At 50.8% G+C, this 19,640-nt stretch overlaps 1 protein-coding gene across 6 annotated transcripts in view; it reads left to right on the forward strand.

The window, feature by feature from the left end:
• Positions 1–2,288: 2,288 nt before the first annotated feature.
• The window catches only part of VPS35L (VPS35 endosomal protein sorting factor like), a 115,179-nt gene continuing 97,827 nt past the window's right edge, over positions 2,289–19,640 (forward strand). For 3 of the 6 annotated variants that reach the window (XM_072835958.1, XM_072835959.1, XM_072835960.1), the window contains exons 1-7: positions 2,289–2,720; positions 3,452–3,555; positions 9,300–9,399; positions 11,860–12,015; positions 14,082–14,204; positions 16,328–16,352; positions 19,182–19,258. In XM_072835958.1, coding sequence (XP_072692059.1) covers positions 2,304–2,720; positions 3,452–3,555; positions 9,300–9,399; positions 11,860–12,015; positions 14,082–14,204; positions 16,328–16,352; positions 19,182–19,258 — 1,002 coding nt within the window. In that variant the 5' untranslated portion in view covers positions 2,289–2,303. The remainder of the gene's footprint in view (positions 2,721–3,451; positions 3,556–9,299; positions 9,400–11,859; positions 12,016–14,081; positions 14,205–16,327; positions 16,353–19,181; positions 19,259–19,640) is intronic. The other 3 variants (XM_072835961.1, XM_072835962.1, XM_072835964.1) reach the window with 1 other exon arrangement.

A 19,640-nucleotide genomic window follows, 5' to 3' on the forward strand; every position in this document is an offset into this window, starting at 1 on the left:
GTCCAGCTTTTGACTTTGCATGCATGGGACTTTTCAGGAGGCCAAAAGTTCACTGAAACTGGAGCTCTCTGCTTATTAAAAGGGAGCTAGCAACCTGCTTGGGGCCATTTGCGCGGAGTGCGGAGTTTGAAGCTCACATCAAAGCTCCTAATTTTAATGAGCACAGCTTCAAGGTCTGGTTACTGCTTCGTCGTCCTAGGTGAGCCCTAGTGAATGCTCCTCGTTTTTACCTCTTACTGAGGAGAGGCTGCACTGAATAATCTGCAAAAGGCAGGTCTGAAAGAGCCGTTCACTTTTCCTTGGCTGCCCTTCAACGGTTTCTCCTTGGACGTGCCTGGGAGGCCTCATTACTCATCTGAGCTGAAAACAAGGGCCCGTTCTGGAGATGGAGAGGTTTGTTGTCAGGTGTCCCCGGCCCGGGAACCACCAGAGACCCTCCCCACCTACGGGGAGTGAGAAGTCACAGTCCTACAAAACTACGCGAATGGAGGTGGAATGCTTGATCACCGAGGGCCCACAGCGAGCACACGTAGAGGTCATAAAAATAATTAAACAAGAATCACTATTGTACACCCGAAACTAATATTACTGTATGTTAATAGAATTCAAATGAGAATTCAAAAGAAACCCCAATCTTAAAAGCTAAGGGAGTCTTGCTGAATACAGCAAACGGAACTGGAATATGGTGCAGCGACTGAGTCACGTCCTGGATGAGGTTCTAAGGACACCTCCGAGGGCCGACCACCGTGTCTAGCCAAAATTATCCTTGGCCACAAAATACTACCTTTTCACTTTTTTGGGCCAGTTTCTCTGCGGCCCTCAAGTCCCTGTCTTCCGGTGGTTTGCTTCCCAGCCGGTGGTGGAGCCCGTGGTGGAGCCCGTGGGGTCCGCGCGGGGCGGCGGGGCTGGAGAGGAGAAGCTCCGCACACCTGAGCCGGGATGCGTCTCGTTCCCAGCGCGTCTCCCGGGGCTGCGCTCGGCGGGAGCGCTCAGGAGAAGGGTCCGTGGGCCACACGGTCTCCGCCCTTACGCCAGCAGCCCGGCCAAGGGCGGCGCAGAGCCAGCCCCGACCTCCCCGAGTGGGTCGGCGCCAGCGGAGGCCGAGCATCGCCGACCACGGCCTCGGAGGCCGTAGAGCGGCGCCGCAAAGAGCCGCAGCCCCGCGTGAGCCCCTCAGCGTCTCCGCCGCGTCCCCGTCTGGACTCTTCTTCGCCCCCAGAGGGCGCCGGTGGGCGAGGCAGCCGGCCGCCCTGCGACTGCCCCTCACAAGCATGGCGCTGGGCTGCCGCGGTGTCGATGTGTCCTCCCCTCGCCGTCACGGCGCTGCGGGGGGCCGCGGGAAGGGCACGTGCCCCTCATAATCATGGCGCCGGAGGGGCCCTCAGGCATGGTACGCCCACCTCTCGCCCTGAGGGCGTCAGGGACGGCAATCCCGACGTGCGCAGGCCCCTCACAACCACGGTATCGCAACGCAACGGAAGTGCCTCTGTGCCCTGCAGTCGTAACGCCTGAACCCGGCACGGCCTCGGCTTTTCCACACTACCGTCCGCTTCCCTAACTGCAGTGCTGGCGGACGGTGTAACCTGGGCTTTGAAGGCGGGCATCCGTCCTCACGCTCGTGGTGGCGCAAGTCCGCGGACAACTGCCCTCCACAATCCTGCCGTCTGGGGGACAATGCCCCGGAAGTATATTTGCCCCTCACAATCATGGCGTCTAGACCGGCGTCCTGCAAGGGCACCTAGCTCCTCACAGTCGTGGCATGGCGGACCTTTCGGGGGAAGTATGCGTGCCCCTCACGATCATGGCGTCTGGGACGCGCTTCGGAAGTGTATTTGACTCTTAGAATCACGGCATCGCTGACCAGCGGAGATGGGCCTGCCCCTTACAATCACAGACATCTTAAGTGCTCGTGCCCGTCCCAATAACTGGTGCCGGTGGTCGGTGCAATCTGGGTTGTGAGGGGAGGCATCCCTGCGGTGAGCACCTGCCCTTCAGTCATGTCCCTGGAAGATAACAGCCTGGACTGTGCAGCACAGACTCCGGCCTCCGTAACCATAATGCTAGTAGGCCGTACAACGTCTAGGTTTTGAGGGAAGAGATCTACACCTCCCAAGCAGGGCGCCGACCAACGGCTTAGCGGAAGTGCGTGTGCCTCTCGTAATTACGGCGCTAAGGGAAAGCTCAGCGGAAGTCTCTCCGTCCCTCACAATCATGGCACCCCCAGGGCTCAGCTGGGAAAGCGTGTCCTTCACAATCATGGCGCCCCTCAGGGCTCAGCGGGAGGGGACCTGCCCCTCACAATCATGGCGCCCCCAGGGCTCAGCGGGAGGGGACCTGCCCCTTACAATCATGGCGCCGTCAGGGCTCAGCGGGAGGGCACCTGCCCCTCACAATCATGGCGCCTCCAGGGCTCAGCGGGGGAAGCATATGCACCTTACAATCATGGCGCCCTCAGGGCTCAGCGGGAGGGGACCTGCCACTCATTCATGGCACCCTCAGGGCTCAGCGGGACGGCACCTGCCCCTCACAATCATGGCGCCCTCAGGGCTCAGCGGGAGGGGACCTGCCCCTCACAATCATGGCGCCCCCGGCGCTCAGCGGGGGAAAGCATCTGCCCCTTACAATCATGGCGGCCAGAGCGGGGCGGGGCCTGCGAGGTAAAGGGCGGGCTTCCCCAGTACAAGCGCTCACGTGACCGGGAAGATGGCCGTCTTTCCCTGGTAAGGAAGAAGCGGCGGGTGGGCTGTGGAGGAGGACCGTCTGCTATGTCTGGGTCTGTGTCCGCGAGTGTGAGCGAGTGTGAGCGGCCGGCGACTGCCGTCTGCGTGCGGTGCTGGCGGAGTCTCCCGTTCTGTCCCTGCGGTGGTTTTGGCCACAGGATCCCCGGCCGCTGCCCGGGTCCGGAGGAGGCGCCTGAGGCGGGTCGGCGCCCGGGGCACCCCCCCCCCCGTTTCCCCCTCCCGGGTCTGGGTGACCCGGACACCCGCCTGGCCTCTGGCCCAGCTCCCGGAGGACGCTGGGCTCCCCTCCCCGGAGAGCGGCTTCCGCGGGGCGCGCCCACATGCCCCTTGGGCTCGGGGGTGACCGCTTGGTGGAAGGGCCCCCGAGGCGCAGCTTCCCCCTGGGGCCCGGGGCGGGCTTTAGCGGGGCGGAGGCTTCCGTTGGGTTTTGGAGGGTGCATAGGAGCTCGCTGCAGGCGGGCCGGGCGTGTGTCCCGGCGGGTGGCTGCGGTGGCCGCGCTGCGTCTGCGGGAAGCCTGCGAGTGTGAGGGCCCCGCGGGACTCTCCCCCGCATCTGGGACGATCGTCGTCCGATCTTTCTTTCCAAATGGTGAGAAGTGGTTTGCCTTGAGCGAGTGAGTGAGTGAGCAAACGAGAGCGCGTAGACATGGTCAGATGCAACGGGGTTTTATGCTGGATCCGCAGGCAGCTGCCTTCCTCCTTCCCTGCAGCTGGCTCGCACTGCAGCGACTTCCTCCCGAGGCCTTGAGGCGCCAAATCGGGATTGGACGCCCCTGAGTTTCCTTGGATCCGGTCGTGCGAAGCACCTTTTAGGGTACGATTAAGACGTTAACATCCCAAATGAGAGACATCTGGCTTCAATGAACTTGTGTGGCGTTTTCGAGTGAGAAAATGCAGGAAGATGCTATTGTAATCTGTGCATCCCAGTAGGTTTTTACCTGTGGTCTTTTTAACATCTGGGGTCTGCAGAGCTGCTCGTTTGGCTGCGCTCCCCACATTTCTGCGGCATCATTCATCCTAACGCTTCCCGAGACTTGCTGCTCTTTAAAGGGACCGAGGGGCGCCTGGGTGGCTCAGTCGGTGAAGCGTCCCATTCATGATTTCCGCTTGGGTCATGATCTCAGGGTCGTGACCTCCAGCCTTGCATCAGGCTCCGCACTCAGCGGGGAGTCTGCTTGGGATTCTCTCTCCCCCTCTGCCCCTCCTCTTGCTGGCATGCATGCACTCTGTTTCTATCTCTAAATAAATAAAAATTTTTAAAAAAGGGATCGAGTTTCAATCCTTGTTGTACCTGACATGGAGCTTGGCAGAGAGTAGGTGCTCAGTAATATTCCATGGGATGAATGGGGAAGCAGAAAGGGCCTCCAGAGGACAAATGTGTATGGTTAAACTTGACATTCACGGAGCCTTTTGTGGGTGCGCCAGGCACTATGTAAAGTGCTTAGTGCCTAACATCTCTATTAATCCTTACAACAATCCTATTTTTCAGAAAGTGGAGGCAGAGAGGGAAGCAGTTAAGTTTACCTAAAGCACAGTCTGCATCTTTGCAGAGGTTTGGAGCTCAAATACTGTGCTCCTAACCATCAGCAGCAGCTGGACCTCCATCCAGGCCCTGGGCTGTAGACTCAGGTGCAGGGCTCCCCAAACCCCACTGCGTTGTCACAAGCCTCCCCAGAATGGCTCTTTGCACCCACACTTCATTATCCCTGATTATGTTATATCCTGGGCTAACATCTGTGGTGTACAGTACGCTGTGGGTCACCTTTCGTATTTAATCCTGTGGTAAGAATGCCCATAAAAACGCCCGCTTTTGAGTCAAGAATTTTTTTTTTTTAAGATTTTATTTATTCATGAGAGAGAGGGGCAGTCTCCATCCAGGGAGCCCAACGTGGGACTCGATCCCGGGGCCCCAGAATCACGCCCTGGGCCGAAGGCAGGCACTAAACTGCAGAGCCACCCAGGAATCCCTCAAGTCAAGAATTTCTATATCACTTGAAGACTTTTTGAGGAGTTGGGGTGGGGGGAGGGAGGGTATATCATGATTGTGGGAGAAGAAACTGGCCAGATGATGTCATTAGTCACTTAAAAATCACTTACAAATGAAAATAACCAGCAAAAGGCATTTGGTGGATTTCGGGATTTCCAGCATAAGGAGATTTACTTGCTAATGGAATTTCTATGCATCCATGATACCAGATGTAAGTAATTGGAAAATAGGGAGTGGTCAACCTTTAATGTGGGTATAAATCACTCTGGGGGCTGTGCTAACCTGGAGATCCCTATCTGTGGGGTTGCCACACTCCCCAGGTGATGCCCTTGCTAAGTGATCTGTGGGCCTCACTTTAGTAGCCAGCAGCTGGGCCCAGCCAGGAGCGCAGGTGGGAAATGATGGGTGGCTGCCAAGGATCCACGCCAGCCTTCAGCGTTGCTGGGAGCTGGTATTCATGAGGGATTTTGACCAGCTGCATGGGCTGGCTCTGTTCTGGGGCAAAAAAGCAAAATCTAGGGATTTTGAATAAATGCCCACTGGGGGGCACTGTTGGCCTTATCAAAGACCCAGGCCTTGAAGACCATTGCTGTAGCATCTCAAACTGGGAAACTGGTTAGGACCCAAGAATCAATTTGAGGAAAAGTAATGGAAGAAATGACTCAAGGATCAGCATATAGCTGTTTGACATGGAATTTCAAAATGGGTAAATGTTTTTTTTTTTTTTTTTTAAGGTGTTTTTCAGAAGTATTTTTCTTCACCTCCCCTCAGCTTAAAAACAAAAATTATTTCAAAGCTTGGTCCTTTAAAGAGAAAATAGACAAAAGTAGACAATGGCTTAAGACTCTCAAGATGACCCACAGATGGCTGCAGAGCTCCTGCATCTGAGAGTCAGGCCAGCTCAGTTTGCTTGAGTCCCTAAGTACCTGCTGTTGTCACCTCAACTGTAAGCCTCAGCTTCTCTACCTGAAAAATGGGCGTAATGATAGCACCTGTGTCTGGGGGTTGGTTAAATGAGGAAGTGCTGGAGAAAGGGCTTGACCCGGATCCCTGTATACAGCAAGCACATAATAAATGAGAACTATTATTTTTATTTTGCGAATCCAGTCACCCTGTTCTTTTTTTTTTTTAATTGGAGTTCAATTTGCCAACATATAACACCCAGTGCTCATCCTGCCAAGTGCTCCCCTCATTGCCCGTCACCCAGTCACCCCAACCCCCGCCCACCTCCTTTCCACTACCCCTTGTTCGTTTCCCAGAGTTAGGTGTCTCTCATGTTGTGTCACCCTCACTGCACCTTGTTCTTTTTGATACCATGCATTTGTCAGCTGTTGGTTGATTTGTTAACAATCATGACAGGGATGAGGAGCCTTTGCAACTGAATTTCGGGTCGGATTCCATTTCCACTCATTCTAATAACCTTTCAAAATTCTGTTGATAAAGTTAAGAATGACCTGAAAGGAGGACAAGCATCGTTTGATTTTTAACCTCTGTTATGGCCGTCATGGCTGCTGTTCCAATTTATTTATTCTTCAGGTCTTGGTTTATTTTATTTTTTTCTTGGTTTATTTTTTAAGTCAAGGATTGTCTGGCAGCCTATCAAAGGGAGCCTGGAAGAGCATTTTGTATTTTTTTTTTAATTTTTTTTTTTTATTATTTATGATAGAGAGAGAGAGAGAGAGAGAGAGACAGGCAGAGGGAGAAGCAGGCTCCATGCACCGGGAGCCCGATGTGGGACTCGATCCCGGATCTCCAGGATCGCGCCCTGGGCCAAAGGCAGGCGCTAAACCGCTGCGCCACCCAGGGATCCCGCATTTTGTATTTTTGAGAGATGAGAACTCAGTGTATGGTGAGTGTGACCGCAGAGACTAGGCAATATATCATGAATAGGGTTTTTTTCTTTCAAAATATAAAAAATAAAAATTAGAGATCCACCTGTATTGTTGAGCGGCCTTCCTCCCCTCCTGCTCTCAAAGCCACAGGTATTTAGAAAGGGATGGGAATGAAATGTCCTGGGGTCTCTGTTCTCTTGTCCTGAGTTGGGTTTCTGGGTTATTGGAGCTCGAGTCAGGCCTACAGGTTGCACAGTGCAGTTGGATTTGAACTCCTGCGCTCCACTTTGGGGTTCCGGCAAGTACTAATAAGTCGTGGGGCTGGGTGGGGGCGTGTTCAGGGCACTGGGAGGCTGAGGAGCAAGGTGACCCTGTGCCCCTTGGGACTGCGTGCTTTCCAAGTTTTTAAAAATGTTTCCCTTTGGATGAGCCATTCCGGCTTTTAATCACTTCTCTCTCCTTTTTTTTACGGGTGCTTATTCAAGAGCTCCCACAACGCTCGGCGTAGGGAGTGTCCTCACCCCCTGCCCCGCTTCATTGCTCATGGGTTCGGCCTCCCGCAGGGCACCCGCAGGTGAGCACGCTCCTGCGGAGCTGCCTGCCTGAGTGTGACCGGGATCACCTGGCCGTGTCCTGGCCCATGGTCCTCAGTCCCGAGCCATCTGAGGCCTCGCCAGCTTCTGATGCAGCCGCTGGTGCCTCCTGGAGGAGGGTTGGGGCTTCCTCTGCAGCTCTCCTGCCCTCACGGCAGTCACCCGTGACTGTCCCCCCCAAGGCAATGGCTTTTCTCATCTGTCTCGAAAAACCCTTCCTCGTTTCAAGGTATTTGTTACAGCAGCACCCCCACTTCTCAGTCCCAGTTACCTGCCTTAGTCCATTGGGGCTACTGTAAAAAAAAAAAAAAAAAAATCACAGATGTGGCAACTTCTAAACAAGAGGATTTGTTTCTCCTGGAGGCTGGAAGTCTGGGATCCTGACATCAGCACAGGGTATCTTCATGGGGTGGGGGGGCTCTCGGGGGTACCTATTCCCAGCACTGGTCCCACTCATGAGGCTCCTCCCTTATGACCCCTTCACTTCCTGAAGGCCCACCTCTATCTAACACCATCATTTTTGGGAGCAAGGATTTCAATGTGTGGATTTGGTGGTGGGGGTGGGAGCACAGACATTCAGACCACAGCGCCTCTTCTGTGCTAGCTGTCATACGGTTTCAATTCTACATGTATTTTAAATACCATAAATTATTCTTTACAGTCAATAATATGGTTTTATCCACACCTTTACATTTTATTATATATTATTTATTCAGTACATATGGGTGCGTACGTATATATGTGCATATTACATATATCTATGTTTTTCAGTTGGGATCATTTTGTTTCTACATGTAGCTTTTTTAAAAAAATATAATTCTGCTATACATGCTGTTCTGTTTTTCTTTTTAAAGATTTTAGTTATTTATTCACAAGAGACACAGAGATGCAGAGACCTAGGCAGAGGGAGAGGCAGGCTCCCTGCAGGGAGCCCAATGCGGGACTCGATCCCAGGACCCCAGGATCATGACCTGAACCAAAGGCAGATGCTCAACCACTGAGCCACCTAGGCGCCCTCTTTTTTTTTTTTTTTTAAGACTTTATTTATTTATTTGAAAGAGAACATGAGCTGGCAGGGGCGGGGGGGGGGGGCGGCGGCTGTTGAGTGGCAGGGAGAGGGAGAAGCAGACTCCCCACTGAGCTGGGAGACCAATGAATGGGGTTCAATCCCAGGACTCTGAGATCATGAACTGATCACCAACTGAGCCACCCAGGCGCCCACCACCACCCACAAATCCTCTTGTTTTCTTTGACAGAGAAACTACCCCTTAGGACTGCAGCGTAGTTTTAGTAGGTGTGGAATTTTTGGTTGGCATTTAATTTCTTTGCTACTTGAGCACATCATCCCTTTGTCTGCCGGCTCTCATCTCTGTGCTGAGACAATAATCGTTCTTTGAAAATACTGTGTCTTTTTCTTTTTTCTTTCTAAGAAATCCTATCTTTTAGCCATATTACTCAAAGCCCTAAGTATGGTTTCCAATTTGCTTTTGTACAGGGCCTGCGTGGGGCATAGGTGTTTCCTGAATCTGTAGCTGGTTGTCCTTGGTTTCCACTGTCATCCTTCAGATACTGTTTCTGCCCATCTTTTTTCTCCTCCCTCTGGGGTTCTAGTTGTACATGTGTTAGGCCTTCCCGCCCTGCCCCTTACTGCCTCTCACCCTCTTTGCCGGGCTTCCTGTCTGTTCCCCTTGTGCATCAGCATGGATTCTGTTTTACTTCCATCCTCTGATCCTGTCACAAGACTGATGAAAACCCTGTGCTCTTTGTCTACTTCCTGCCCAGCTTCTTTCTCTGGCTTTCTACAGCTCTTGTGAACACTTTGCAGGGAGCCCCAGGGCCAGATTTCTCACTTCTCTGCACCCTGTTCTCCTAAGAAGCTCTTCCTTCGGGCTCTGCTTGTCTAGGGGGAGGAGCCCGGGAGGAAAGTTGGCCTCACCTCACTGAACGCCCCTGGTTCTGGCATCTGGCCTTGCGGGTCCCGGATGCCTTTGAACTGAGTGTTAAAATTCTGTTGAGCATTTCTCAGACTGGGTAGAGGTACCTTCTGCTACAGACGGCCATATCCTTGAGGGAGTCTGAGCGAACAGTTCTGGTGTGTTAGATGTGTCCCTCAGCTGATCGTTTTCTGGGTTTTGCTGTTTGCCAGGCATTCCAGAAGCAGGAACTACAAGGCTGAGTTTGCGTCATGCCGCCTGGAGGCTGTGCCCTTGGAGTTTGGAGACTATCACCCGCTGAAGCCTATAACTGTGAGTTTGTCACGGGCCTCTCAAACTGCCATTCTTACTCCACGAAATCACAGGTTGGGTTCCTGGGGCTTTGCCGTTTGCTGGCAGTAGCGCTTTTGCCTGTTTATCTCCCACCATCGTGTTCATTCTGCCCTTTCTCCCACTTGCGAGGTTGTCACGAGCCATGGGCTGCCTTTATTTCTAATGGGGAGCTGTAAACCAAATACCTTCTAAACTTGCCCATGTGGAATATAAGAATCTCTCCGATGACTAGTTGAGGATGCTGTCCTTGGGTACCGTCTTTGTCGGCTTGTGAGTTAGTTAAAAAAACAAACCAGAAAGTGGGCAAGTGACATAGATGGTCCTTCGCTTCTGGGTTAGTGTCATTTGATCAGTAAGTAGTAGAAGCTACGTGCTTGTCATCATGTGTGGGATGAGGGCAATAGGCATAGACCACGGGTAGCAGGGACGTGACGTTCTGTAATGGCAGAGAGCCTGAGAATACACAGAGGCCGTTCCATAAGCCAGGGGAGCCTAGATGGAGCTTCTGCCTTCCAAGGCCCTGCCAGGCCCCGTGGGCTTGTGCCACCACGGCTGACCCACCAGTGGGTCGGTCTGTTCTCAGGAACTCACTCGCCTGGAGATAGACCTGGGCAGCAGCTCCAGGCTTGCATCCAGTGGCTGAGTGATGGCAGCAGCAGGGAGACTCTCTCCTCTGGCAGTTTCTGTTGCCCAGTTGGGTTCTGTGTCCCTTCCTGGCTCACTCTGGTGACTAGGGAGTAGAATGTGCTGGCTGATTGGGTGGGCACTACCCCACCCCACTAGGCCTGTGGGAGCTGAGAGTCGGGGAGGGTTGCCTTCCCAAAGAAAACACGACTGGGAGCCTGGGAGGTGGAGGCACAGATGCCAGGCAGACAGAATGACAGGTGTGCACTAGTAGGAGGCACTTGACCAAATCATCTGAGGTGGGTGTCAGACCCTCTGGGTTTAGGGCAAGGTCTTCAGGAAGATGCCCCTTGCTTTAAACACCCACTGCAAATTTGGGGGACCCCCAGGCCAACTGCATGCCTGACCAACTGGCTGCAAATCCAGGGGTTTCCCAAGATCTCCCTCAGGCTTGATAACTTGCTAGAACAACTCAGAGAACTCAGCAAAGCACTGTACTTAGGTTTTTATATAAAGGATACCAATGAGGGGCAGCCAGCTGAGGGAGACTTATGGTGAGGTCCAGGAAGGTCTGGGACCACAGCAAGCTCTGTGTCCTCTACCTGGGGACACATCATGTGTCCACCAACCAGGAAGCTCCACCGTCCACACTTCATCTTGGGGATTTAGTACGTAGGTGTGATGGCGTGATTCCCTGGCCACGTGGTTGCACCCGGTCTCCAGCCTCCCTCCCCTGAGGTCAGGCGGAGATCACCTGGTTGTGCCCATAGGCTTCGTCTTTCTCATGAGCAGCCACCATGCTGCAGCCCCTCAGCATAAACCCAGGTGTGACTGAGGGGCTCGTGAATGATGGCCACTCCAAGGTCTAGAGCCTCCTTTCCCAGAATCAGGGACGAAGGCCACTCAGGTCTCGAATCCCATCTTCTCCATCATTTGGAGTAGAACATCCAGTTCTCTCTCTCACTCTCTTTCTTTCTCTCAAGACGGGTTTTCCCCATCTTCCGATGGATACCTTCTCAGACTGGCCATTACTGTCCATCAGCCCTGGCCCCTGGGCTTTCATAGTTTCCTCATTTCAAAAGGAGAGTGGAGCCCAACTAGCCTTTCTGGATTTGGTCCTAAATTTTCAGCAGAGAAACTCTGGTTGGATCCTCTTGGTTCAGAGGGTCGGCCCTGGTCTGGTCTTCTGAAGTCGGGGAGAGTTAGAGGCCAGTGGGACAAGGACATGGCTTCACGTCCCAACACTCCGCTGCGCCCCCAATACTGACCAGCATGTGGCATTAGGAAGCTCTTCAAAAAAGGAAGGCAGGACATCCAGTACTCTGCAGTACTGGATGATGCAGCTCGGCAGCCCCATGATGACCGTCCCAGGCATGACAGCCCTGGGATCTCACGTCCCCTGGTTCATGACCCTCCCAGGACCTTGCACCTCATGAACGACAGGACCGTTTTGTGAAGATGCAGGTTCTGATGCAGTGGAGCTTAGGAGTCCGCGTTTTTGAACAGCTTCCAGGTGATGTGGATGCTGCTTCCCTGGGGAAGGCTCTGAGTAAGAGGGTCCTATGGGGATGCGGTTATGTCCCACCTCCTGAGTCCTCTAGGCCCCGTCTCCTCCTCCCGCCAGCGCCCCCCACTGCCTTCCCTTCCTCCACAGCTGGGTTCTGAGTCATGTCAGATTGTCACAAAAACGTAAGCATCCCTGCTCAGGGCAATGGTCACTTCAGCCAAGGGAATGAGGGAAAAACGCAGGTGAGTGTTTCTCTGGGAAAAGTCTTGGGGAACTTGTACTTTACCTGCTCGTGGTTTTCCCCTCAGGTCACAGAGTCAAAGACCAAGAAAGTGAGCCGGAAAGGCAGCACGTCTTCCACGTCCTCCTCGTCTTCCAGCTCCGTGGTGGACCCGCTGAGCAGCGTGCTGGATGGGACTGACCCCCTCTCCATGTTCGCAGCCACTGCTGAGCCCGCAGCCACGGTAACACTGCCCACGGGGGTCCGTCTGGGGGCAGGGTGACTTTTCATCTTTTTGTTTTTTAATTGGCACAAGGGTGTTATGTCTGTAACAGTTCAGATGATCCACAGGCCCACAGGGTCCTGCTTATGGAGGCCGCGTCCCCCACTTAGAGGCTGGTGCGGTTCCTGGAAGCTTCTTCCTTTCTTTATTAAGCCACTTCAAAATTCATTCTTGGTTTTCATTTCACCCATAGTGATTCTTCTTCTTTTTTCTAATTAGGTAATCATGTAAGTAAATCACTGGTTTTGCATGTAAGGGAGTCAAACCCTGCCAGTGAAGCCCTCATCCTGTTGGCCTGCCTTCGAGGTCATCAGTGATCAGTGTTTTCGGCGTCCACTTCTATCACTTTTTTTGTGTGTATTTTCATAGATATAGACATAGGGTAGTTTTTGAATATCTACACACATCTTCCCATCTGAGTAACAACCACAGCAGTAATAGGATTTCCTTGCTGCAAGGTGGGCATTGCTCAGTGTGTTCCTAGTGCTCACGCTGCTGTGTGGCAGGTGTTCTGAGGAGGCCCATGTGGAGGAAGATCAAGTATACGCTGGACTTCAGACCCAGCCAGGCTGACTTCACAGCTCACACTCTGAGCCATCATTCTGTGCTGGCATTGTCCACATCCGTTTACTTTTTTTTTTTTTTTAATGTAAATTGAACTATAGTTATACTTCCCCCCGCCCCCCAACTTGACAAAGTATCTGGGAGAACTTTCTGTGTTTGTACTTAGGGAGCAGGCTTTTTTTTTTTTTTTTTTAAGATTTTATTTATTTACTCATGAGAGACAGGCAGAGACATAGGCAGAGGGAGAAGCAGGCTCCCTCTAGGGAGCCTGATGTGGGACTTGATTCTAGGACCCCTGGATCACGACCTGAGCCAAAAGCAGACGCTCAACCACTGAGCCACCCAGGTGCCCCTGGGAGCAGTCTTTTTATTTTGAATGGCTGCATTGCATCCTAAAGAATGAGTAGTACCTCCTTGATGCTAGACACATGGACTGTTTCCGGTGTTCCCTCATCTCGGCCATGGGCCTTTAACAGATCCATGTCTGGGTACACACGTGCTGGATTTCAGTGGATAATTTCTTTTTTATTTTATATTTTTAAAGATTTTATGTTTAGGTAATCTCTACACCCAACATGGTGCTCGAACTCCCAACCCCAAGATCACAAGTCACACATTCAACCAACTCAGCCAGCTAGGCACCCCCTGCAGGATAACTTCTTAGAAGCACAGTACTGGGCTACAGCAATGTGTATATCAGGTTTTGAGGCTACTGCTGTATCATTTCCAGAAAGGCTTCACCATGTGATAGGACCACCAGCAGGGCCTGTCTAACCATGTCCTTGCCAACTGGGATAGTACCGTGCATTGTAACTCTGCCATTTTGGTGGTCAAAAAATGATCACTTGCCATGTGCCTTTCCTTGATTCTTAAATGAGTTTGAGTGTCTTTTGATCGGTTTATTAGCCATTTGTGGTGAACTGGCCTGAAAAATATTTTATCCACCAAACCTTTAGACAGATCTGTTTTATTCTGCAGTGAGGGACTGTCTGCCTTCTGCTTAAACTTTTTTCTTTAGCTTTGAGATATAATTGACGAAATTGTTAGACATCTAAGGTGTCAACATGATGAGTTGTTATTTTTTTTAAAGATTAATTTAAAGCATGAGTGGAGGTGGGCAGAGGGAGAGAGACTCCCGTTGAGCTTGGAGCCTGTGGTGGGGCTCCATCCCACGACCACCACAAGATTATGACCTGAGCCGAAACCAAGAGTCAGCCATTTGTGACTGATATTTCTATACACTGTGAAAACACTTCCACCATCAAGTTAGTTATTACATCTGTCACCTCACATCATTACCTTTTTTTTTTTTAATTTGGTAAGACCATTTAAGTTTTACTTTCCTAGCAAATTTCAGTTTTTACTATACTGTGTTATCAACTACAGTCACCTTGTTTGCTTTTATTTTGCTTTTAAAGACTGAAATGATACTGTGGCTGAGAACTTGTCTTGCCTTTTTTTAGGACAGCTCTAGAAAGAGACGAGACAGAGATGAGAACTCCATCGTAGGATCAGACTTTGAGCCCTGGGCTAGCAAACGAGGAGAAATCCTTGCCCGGTACACCACCACAGAAAAGCTCTCCATCGTGAGTACCAGTACACTCTTCTCCCAGGGCCTGCTTCAGACTTAGTAGTAATTTCTTTTTGTTACTGTGATTCTGCCTTTTTTGTGTGTGTAGGATTTTCCCCCATGTCAAGCATAGGGAAAATTCTGATGCCAGTTGGGTGTCCTGCAGCTCAACTCCTTTCTGACACAGAGAGATGCCTGGAGATTGCATCAGTTCCCACAGGTTAAGGGCCTGGTCCCTCAATGCTTTCTCCCACTTCACAAGCCTGGCCATCTGGCTGTGCATCAGATTCCCACCACCTCCTCCTTGGGTTCGGTTAACTTGCTGGGTGGCTCCCAGAATTCAGGAAGCCAGTTTACTCACTAGATTACAAAGATACTGAAGGCCTTGAATCAGCATCCACTTGAAGAGGCCTCATTGCATAGACACGATTGTTTAAATCATTGGCCATTGTTGACTAGTTCAACTTCCAGGCCCTCTCTCCTCCCTGGAGAAATGGAAAGTTCCAGCCCTTTAATCACGTTTGCTTCCCTGGGAAACCAGTTCCCAACTTTAGGTGGATCCAAAAGTCAATTAACATAACAGAAAATACTTTGCCACTCAACACTTAGGGAATTCCAAGGGTAGTAGGAGCTTCTGTGCCAGGAACAGGATCCAGACCAAATACTGATTTCTTATAAATTGCAGCATTGAAGTTAATGTTGCCCCAACTCCTGCGCTCTGTGTGTCTCCCTCATTGTGCCAGCGTTAGTTGGGAGAAAAATGTACTGATTGGTTTCTCAAAAAATGGGCTAAGAATCAGGGCTCTGGCACAGTTCAGAGGAAGAATTGGAACAGCGGAGCCTCATCTCTGGGGAGGTCTGAGTTAGGACGTGAGGATCCCGCCACGCCAAAGAAGGTTTACTTCTTGCTGTAGCTCAGGTGTTCCAGAACTGGAAGTTTGCTGTTTCTTTGGGTGGCCTTGAGGCAACGTCATTGGCTTGTGCTGGGGGCATATGTGGGGGAGAGAGAGAGAGCTGACCCTGGATCCAGCAAGTGGCTCCTGTGGTGAAAGGCTTCGAGCCGAGCCCAAACAAGGAAAGAGTAATGCCTGGGTTATTGAGGTCAAGGTTCAGGAGCTTATAACTGAAGCCTTTGCTAGTGACAGATGCAAGAGTGATGCTTCTCTCTTGACACTGAAAAGCAGCCCAGAGGTGGGTAGTCCAGGGCTGGTTGGGCAGCTCTTTCTGCCCTGCTGCCCTGCTGTGATCAGCATCCCCTCGTGGCCACATTGTTAGGAGGAGGAGGGAAAGTGGGATGCACCCTGGGTCATTTGAGGACCTCTCCCAGAGTCCCCTTCCACACACACCTTATCACACTTGTCTTGAAGGTTGTCACAGGCCAGACACAGGTGGAAGGGAAGCCGGGAAATGGTGACCAGTGTGCCCATCAGAAATCGGGGCCGTGCATAGGGAGGAAAGAGTGAGCCTGTTGGGCATCTGGGAAGGCTCTGCTATGATGTCTCTCCACTCACTTCCTCTCAGGGCTTGTACTAGGGGAGCAGGGTGCAGGCAGAGTGGCTGGACTGGTGGTTTAGTTCTAATTTTCTGAATGCATTGAGTCATTTTAGTGCAGTGATTTTTTTTTTTTTTTTTCAACCAAGAGTAATTTTATGCCTCCCAGGGGACACGTGGCATTGTCTGGAGGCATTCTTGGTTGTCACAACTGTGGGGGTATTACTGGCATCTAGCAGGTAGAGACCGGGGACACTGCTAAACATCCTCCAGTGCCTGGGGGCTGCCTCCACACAACAGGATTTTCTGGCCTGTAATGTCAGTAGTGCCAATGTTGTGAAACCCTGATTTAGAGAACCTGAATACTACCCCATGATGTCCCTTGGCCTGAAAATTTTGCCATTTCTTGGCATCCTGGATTGTGTATTAATTTGAAACTCCAGTGGTTTCCAGTGAGCTGTGTTTTCCTCCTTTGATTAAATATTTTCTATTTCTCATTTGGATCAGTAAGTAGTTCTGTTGGAAACCAAAGGGTCATGTTGTCATGGTGCTACCTGAGTAATTAAGTACCTTATGAGGTTTTCTTGTTGTCATTGCAGAAACTAGTAAGTTTTGATAAATAGTAACAAGTTATTTTTGCCTCTGCAGAATCTGTTTATGGGATCTGAAAAAGGTGAGTTTTTGCTGTTGTTTCTATCTTGAAGGGGAATCCTCCCATAACCATTCGTATAATTTTACAAAGAAAAAAAAAATGATTGTGAAATCCAGTCTGGTGTTTAATTCCATGAAAGCTGTTATTGCCTAGATTATACATATTTATGTGATGAGTGGGGGGTGGGGGGAGAGACCAAAGTGACTAAGAGTAAAATATCAGCTCACTGGTTTTAGCTATAGAGCAATAGACTCCACTCCAAGTACCTCCTCAGCAGCTGGGAAACAGTTAAAACTCTCCTTTTCAGAGCTCTTTTACTTTGGTCTTTATCCCTTGTGAGAAGGCAGATGCGCTGGGGACAGGAGCAGTCTCAGCAGCCACTGGTCCCTGAACACTGCAGTCCTCAGTTTCTTCTGCCAGGACACAGGGTCAGAAGCTCTGCACCATTTTGCCTCAAGCTAGCTGTGCAACAGGGTCACCGGAGCAACTTTTATCCAAATAGACCCCTGGGCCCCACTCCACTTACTGAATTTATCTTGAGGAGTAAGATCCAGCTATTGCATTTTTTAAAGATTTATTTCTTTATTTGAGAAAGAGCACACGTGCATGCGGTGTTGAGGGCAGGGCAGAGGGAGAGAGTCCTAAGCAGACTCCTTGCTGAGTGCAGAGCTCAACGTGGGGCTCAGTCTCACGATCCTGAGATCACAGCCTGGGCTGAAACCAGGAATTGGATGCTTAATTGACTGTGCTACCAGGGCACCCCTGGGAAGTGCTTTTTTGAAGCTCCCAGGTGATTGGGAGGCAGCTGACACAGCTCACGTACCACTGGGATGCAAATCACTAGTATGGCAGATTCAGCTCTCCCCTTTCTCTGCACGTGCGGGCAACACTTTAGTAATCAAGAGAGTGGGAGCACCTTTGGTAGGGCTGTAATGTGGACAACAAACCACGAAAAAGTAAATCATACTGTTCCATGTCTGCCAGTTTGGAAAGACCAGAAAGACTGAGTCTTTCTCAAGATGAGATTACTTGCTGTTGAGGAGGTAATAGTAACAGGAGCTCTAATGCTGTCAGTGGGAGGGTAAAAACCACTGTATAAAGCGCTTCTGTGATATCTATTAAAAATGAAGTTGGGCCAGCCCTTTGACCCAGCAATTCTACTATTAGGATACACTCTAGATCAGAAATCAGCAAACTGTGTCCTGCAGGCAGGTCTGGCCCCTGTTTAAGTTTGTAAATAAAGTTTTATTAGAATACAGCCGTACCAGTTTGGTAACCTATTGTCTGGCTGCTTTTGTGCTGTGATGGCAGAATTGAGTAGTTAAAACAGAGACTCTTTGACTCACAAAACCTAAAGTATCTTGGTCCTTTTCAGAAAGGAAGCATTTTTCCAACTCTACCCAAACCTATGTTTTTCTTAAAGTGTGGTCCAAGGGCTAGTAGCATTGACATCACCTGGGAGTCATTAGACGTGCAGAGTCTTAGGCTCTGCCAGTCTTTTTTTTTTTTAAGATTTTATTTATTCATGAGAGACACACTGAGAGAGAGGCAGAGGCAGAGGGAGAAGCAGGCTCTGTGCAGGGAGCCCGATGTAGGACTCGATCCCAGGACTCCGAGATCACGCCCTGAGCCAAAGGCAGATGCTCAACCGCTGAGCCACCCAGGTGTCCCAGGCTCTGCCAGTCTTACTGAAAATCAGAATCCACATGCTAACTCATCTGAGTGATTCCTGTAAAAGTCTGAGAAGGCACTGCCCTGAAGAAACGTGCGTATATGAACCAGGAGACACAGAAACGTTCATAGCAGCGTTGTTCACGGTAGCCCCAAACAGGAGATAACTCAAACATCCATCAGCAGTAGAATAAGAAATGCACTGTGGTGTAGTCACACGGTGGAAAATAAACAGTAGGGCACCAGCTCTGTGCAACAACAAAGGTCAATTTTATCGACTAAAGATAATGGTGAATAGGAAGCAAGGCCGTATCGGCCTGGGTGGTGGTCCCAAGGTGTTTTGGTTATCTGTTAAAATATACACGTGTGCATTTTCTCTATGTATTATATTTCAAATTGAAGGAAAAGTAGAAATGAGGTAAAAGAAAAACATTATTTGGAAACTTGTAGTCATTCATTAGTAATTAAATAACTGTACCATGCTCTCAGCCTGACCCCAGACAGATCTTTGAGTTTATACCAGATCTAAAAAGCCGGTGCCTTCAAAGAATGAACTTCCGTTCCTGAGAGTGAGTTTGGGTGGCAGGAGGAGGACCTCAGATCTAGAACAGAACAGAAGCCCCTTTCAGACGGGGGAAGGTTTCTGAGTTGAGGGGTGCCAGAGGGCCAGCTGGCAGCTGGATGGGACGGCAGACATCTGTGCTGACAGGTGATGGGAGGAGGCCTGGCCAGCCCCGTTTGCATGGAGAGAGAGCTTTGAAGCCCTGGTGCTGGGCAGACAGTGAGGTGGTGGTTTTAGGAGCAGAGTACAGTCCTGCGCTGAGGCTGAGAGGGCCTTTTGTTGGTGGAAGACAATTGCGTGATGGATTTTTGGCATCCTTCTCTCTTCTGGCTTTCTTTAGGAAACAAATGATTCAGTGAAAAGTTTGTAAATATCCAGTGGAGGGGAACCACTTCGAGGCTGGCCCGAATGGTTAGTCCGAGGCTCAGCAAAAACGTTGCCAGTGGGACTTTTGTGAAAACGACATCCTTATATAACCATCTCAGAGTTGTCTGTAATGAAATTGTTCTGTGCCCTCCTTATTCACGATGAATAAAGTGTAGAGTGAAAGATGCCGTCCCCTGGGGTTGTGGGTGACAGAGAAAGCCACCTGTGTGACATGAATCCATTCCGTTTAGGCAAAGCCGGGACTGCCACATCCGCAATGTCAGAGAAGGTTCGCACCAGGCTGGAGGAGCTGGATGACTTTGAGGAGGTGAGTGAGCAAGTCATTTGCTGAGCGCGGGGAGGGTCGGCGCTTTAGTTTCCTCTGCCAAGTGAGCTGCATCCCAGTGGCTGCTCTTTGATTAATTCCCAAGCCTTGCATTGTGCTCATTCCTCCCGAGGCACCAACCGATCCAGGGAAAGCTGCCAGTGGTGCAGTTGGCTGAGCACACAGGAGCTGCCCTGGGCTGGTTTTCTGAAGGCGTCTTGTCACTGCGATGCCTAGCACACCCGGGTTGTGTGGGGACAGGGTCTAATTGGAAAAGCCAGCTGGAGCCACCTCCCTGGGAAGCGCCTCGCATAGTATAAAGATCATACCTTGTACAGAGGCTGCGTGTAGCTGCTCTGCTGGCTTGCAGAAAGGAATCTTTCAG

Source organism: Canis lupus, chromosome 8 (assembly GCF_048164855.1).
Source record: "Canis lupus baileyi chromosome 8, mCanLup2.hap1, whole genome shotgun sequence".
Taxonomy (NCBI): domain Eukaryota; kingdom Metazoa; phylum Chordata; class Mammalia; order Carnivora; family Canidae; genus Canis; species Canis lupus.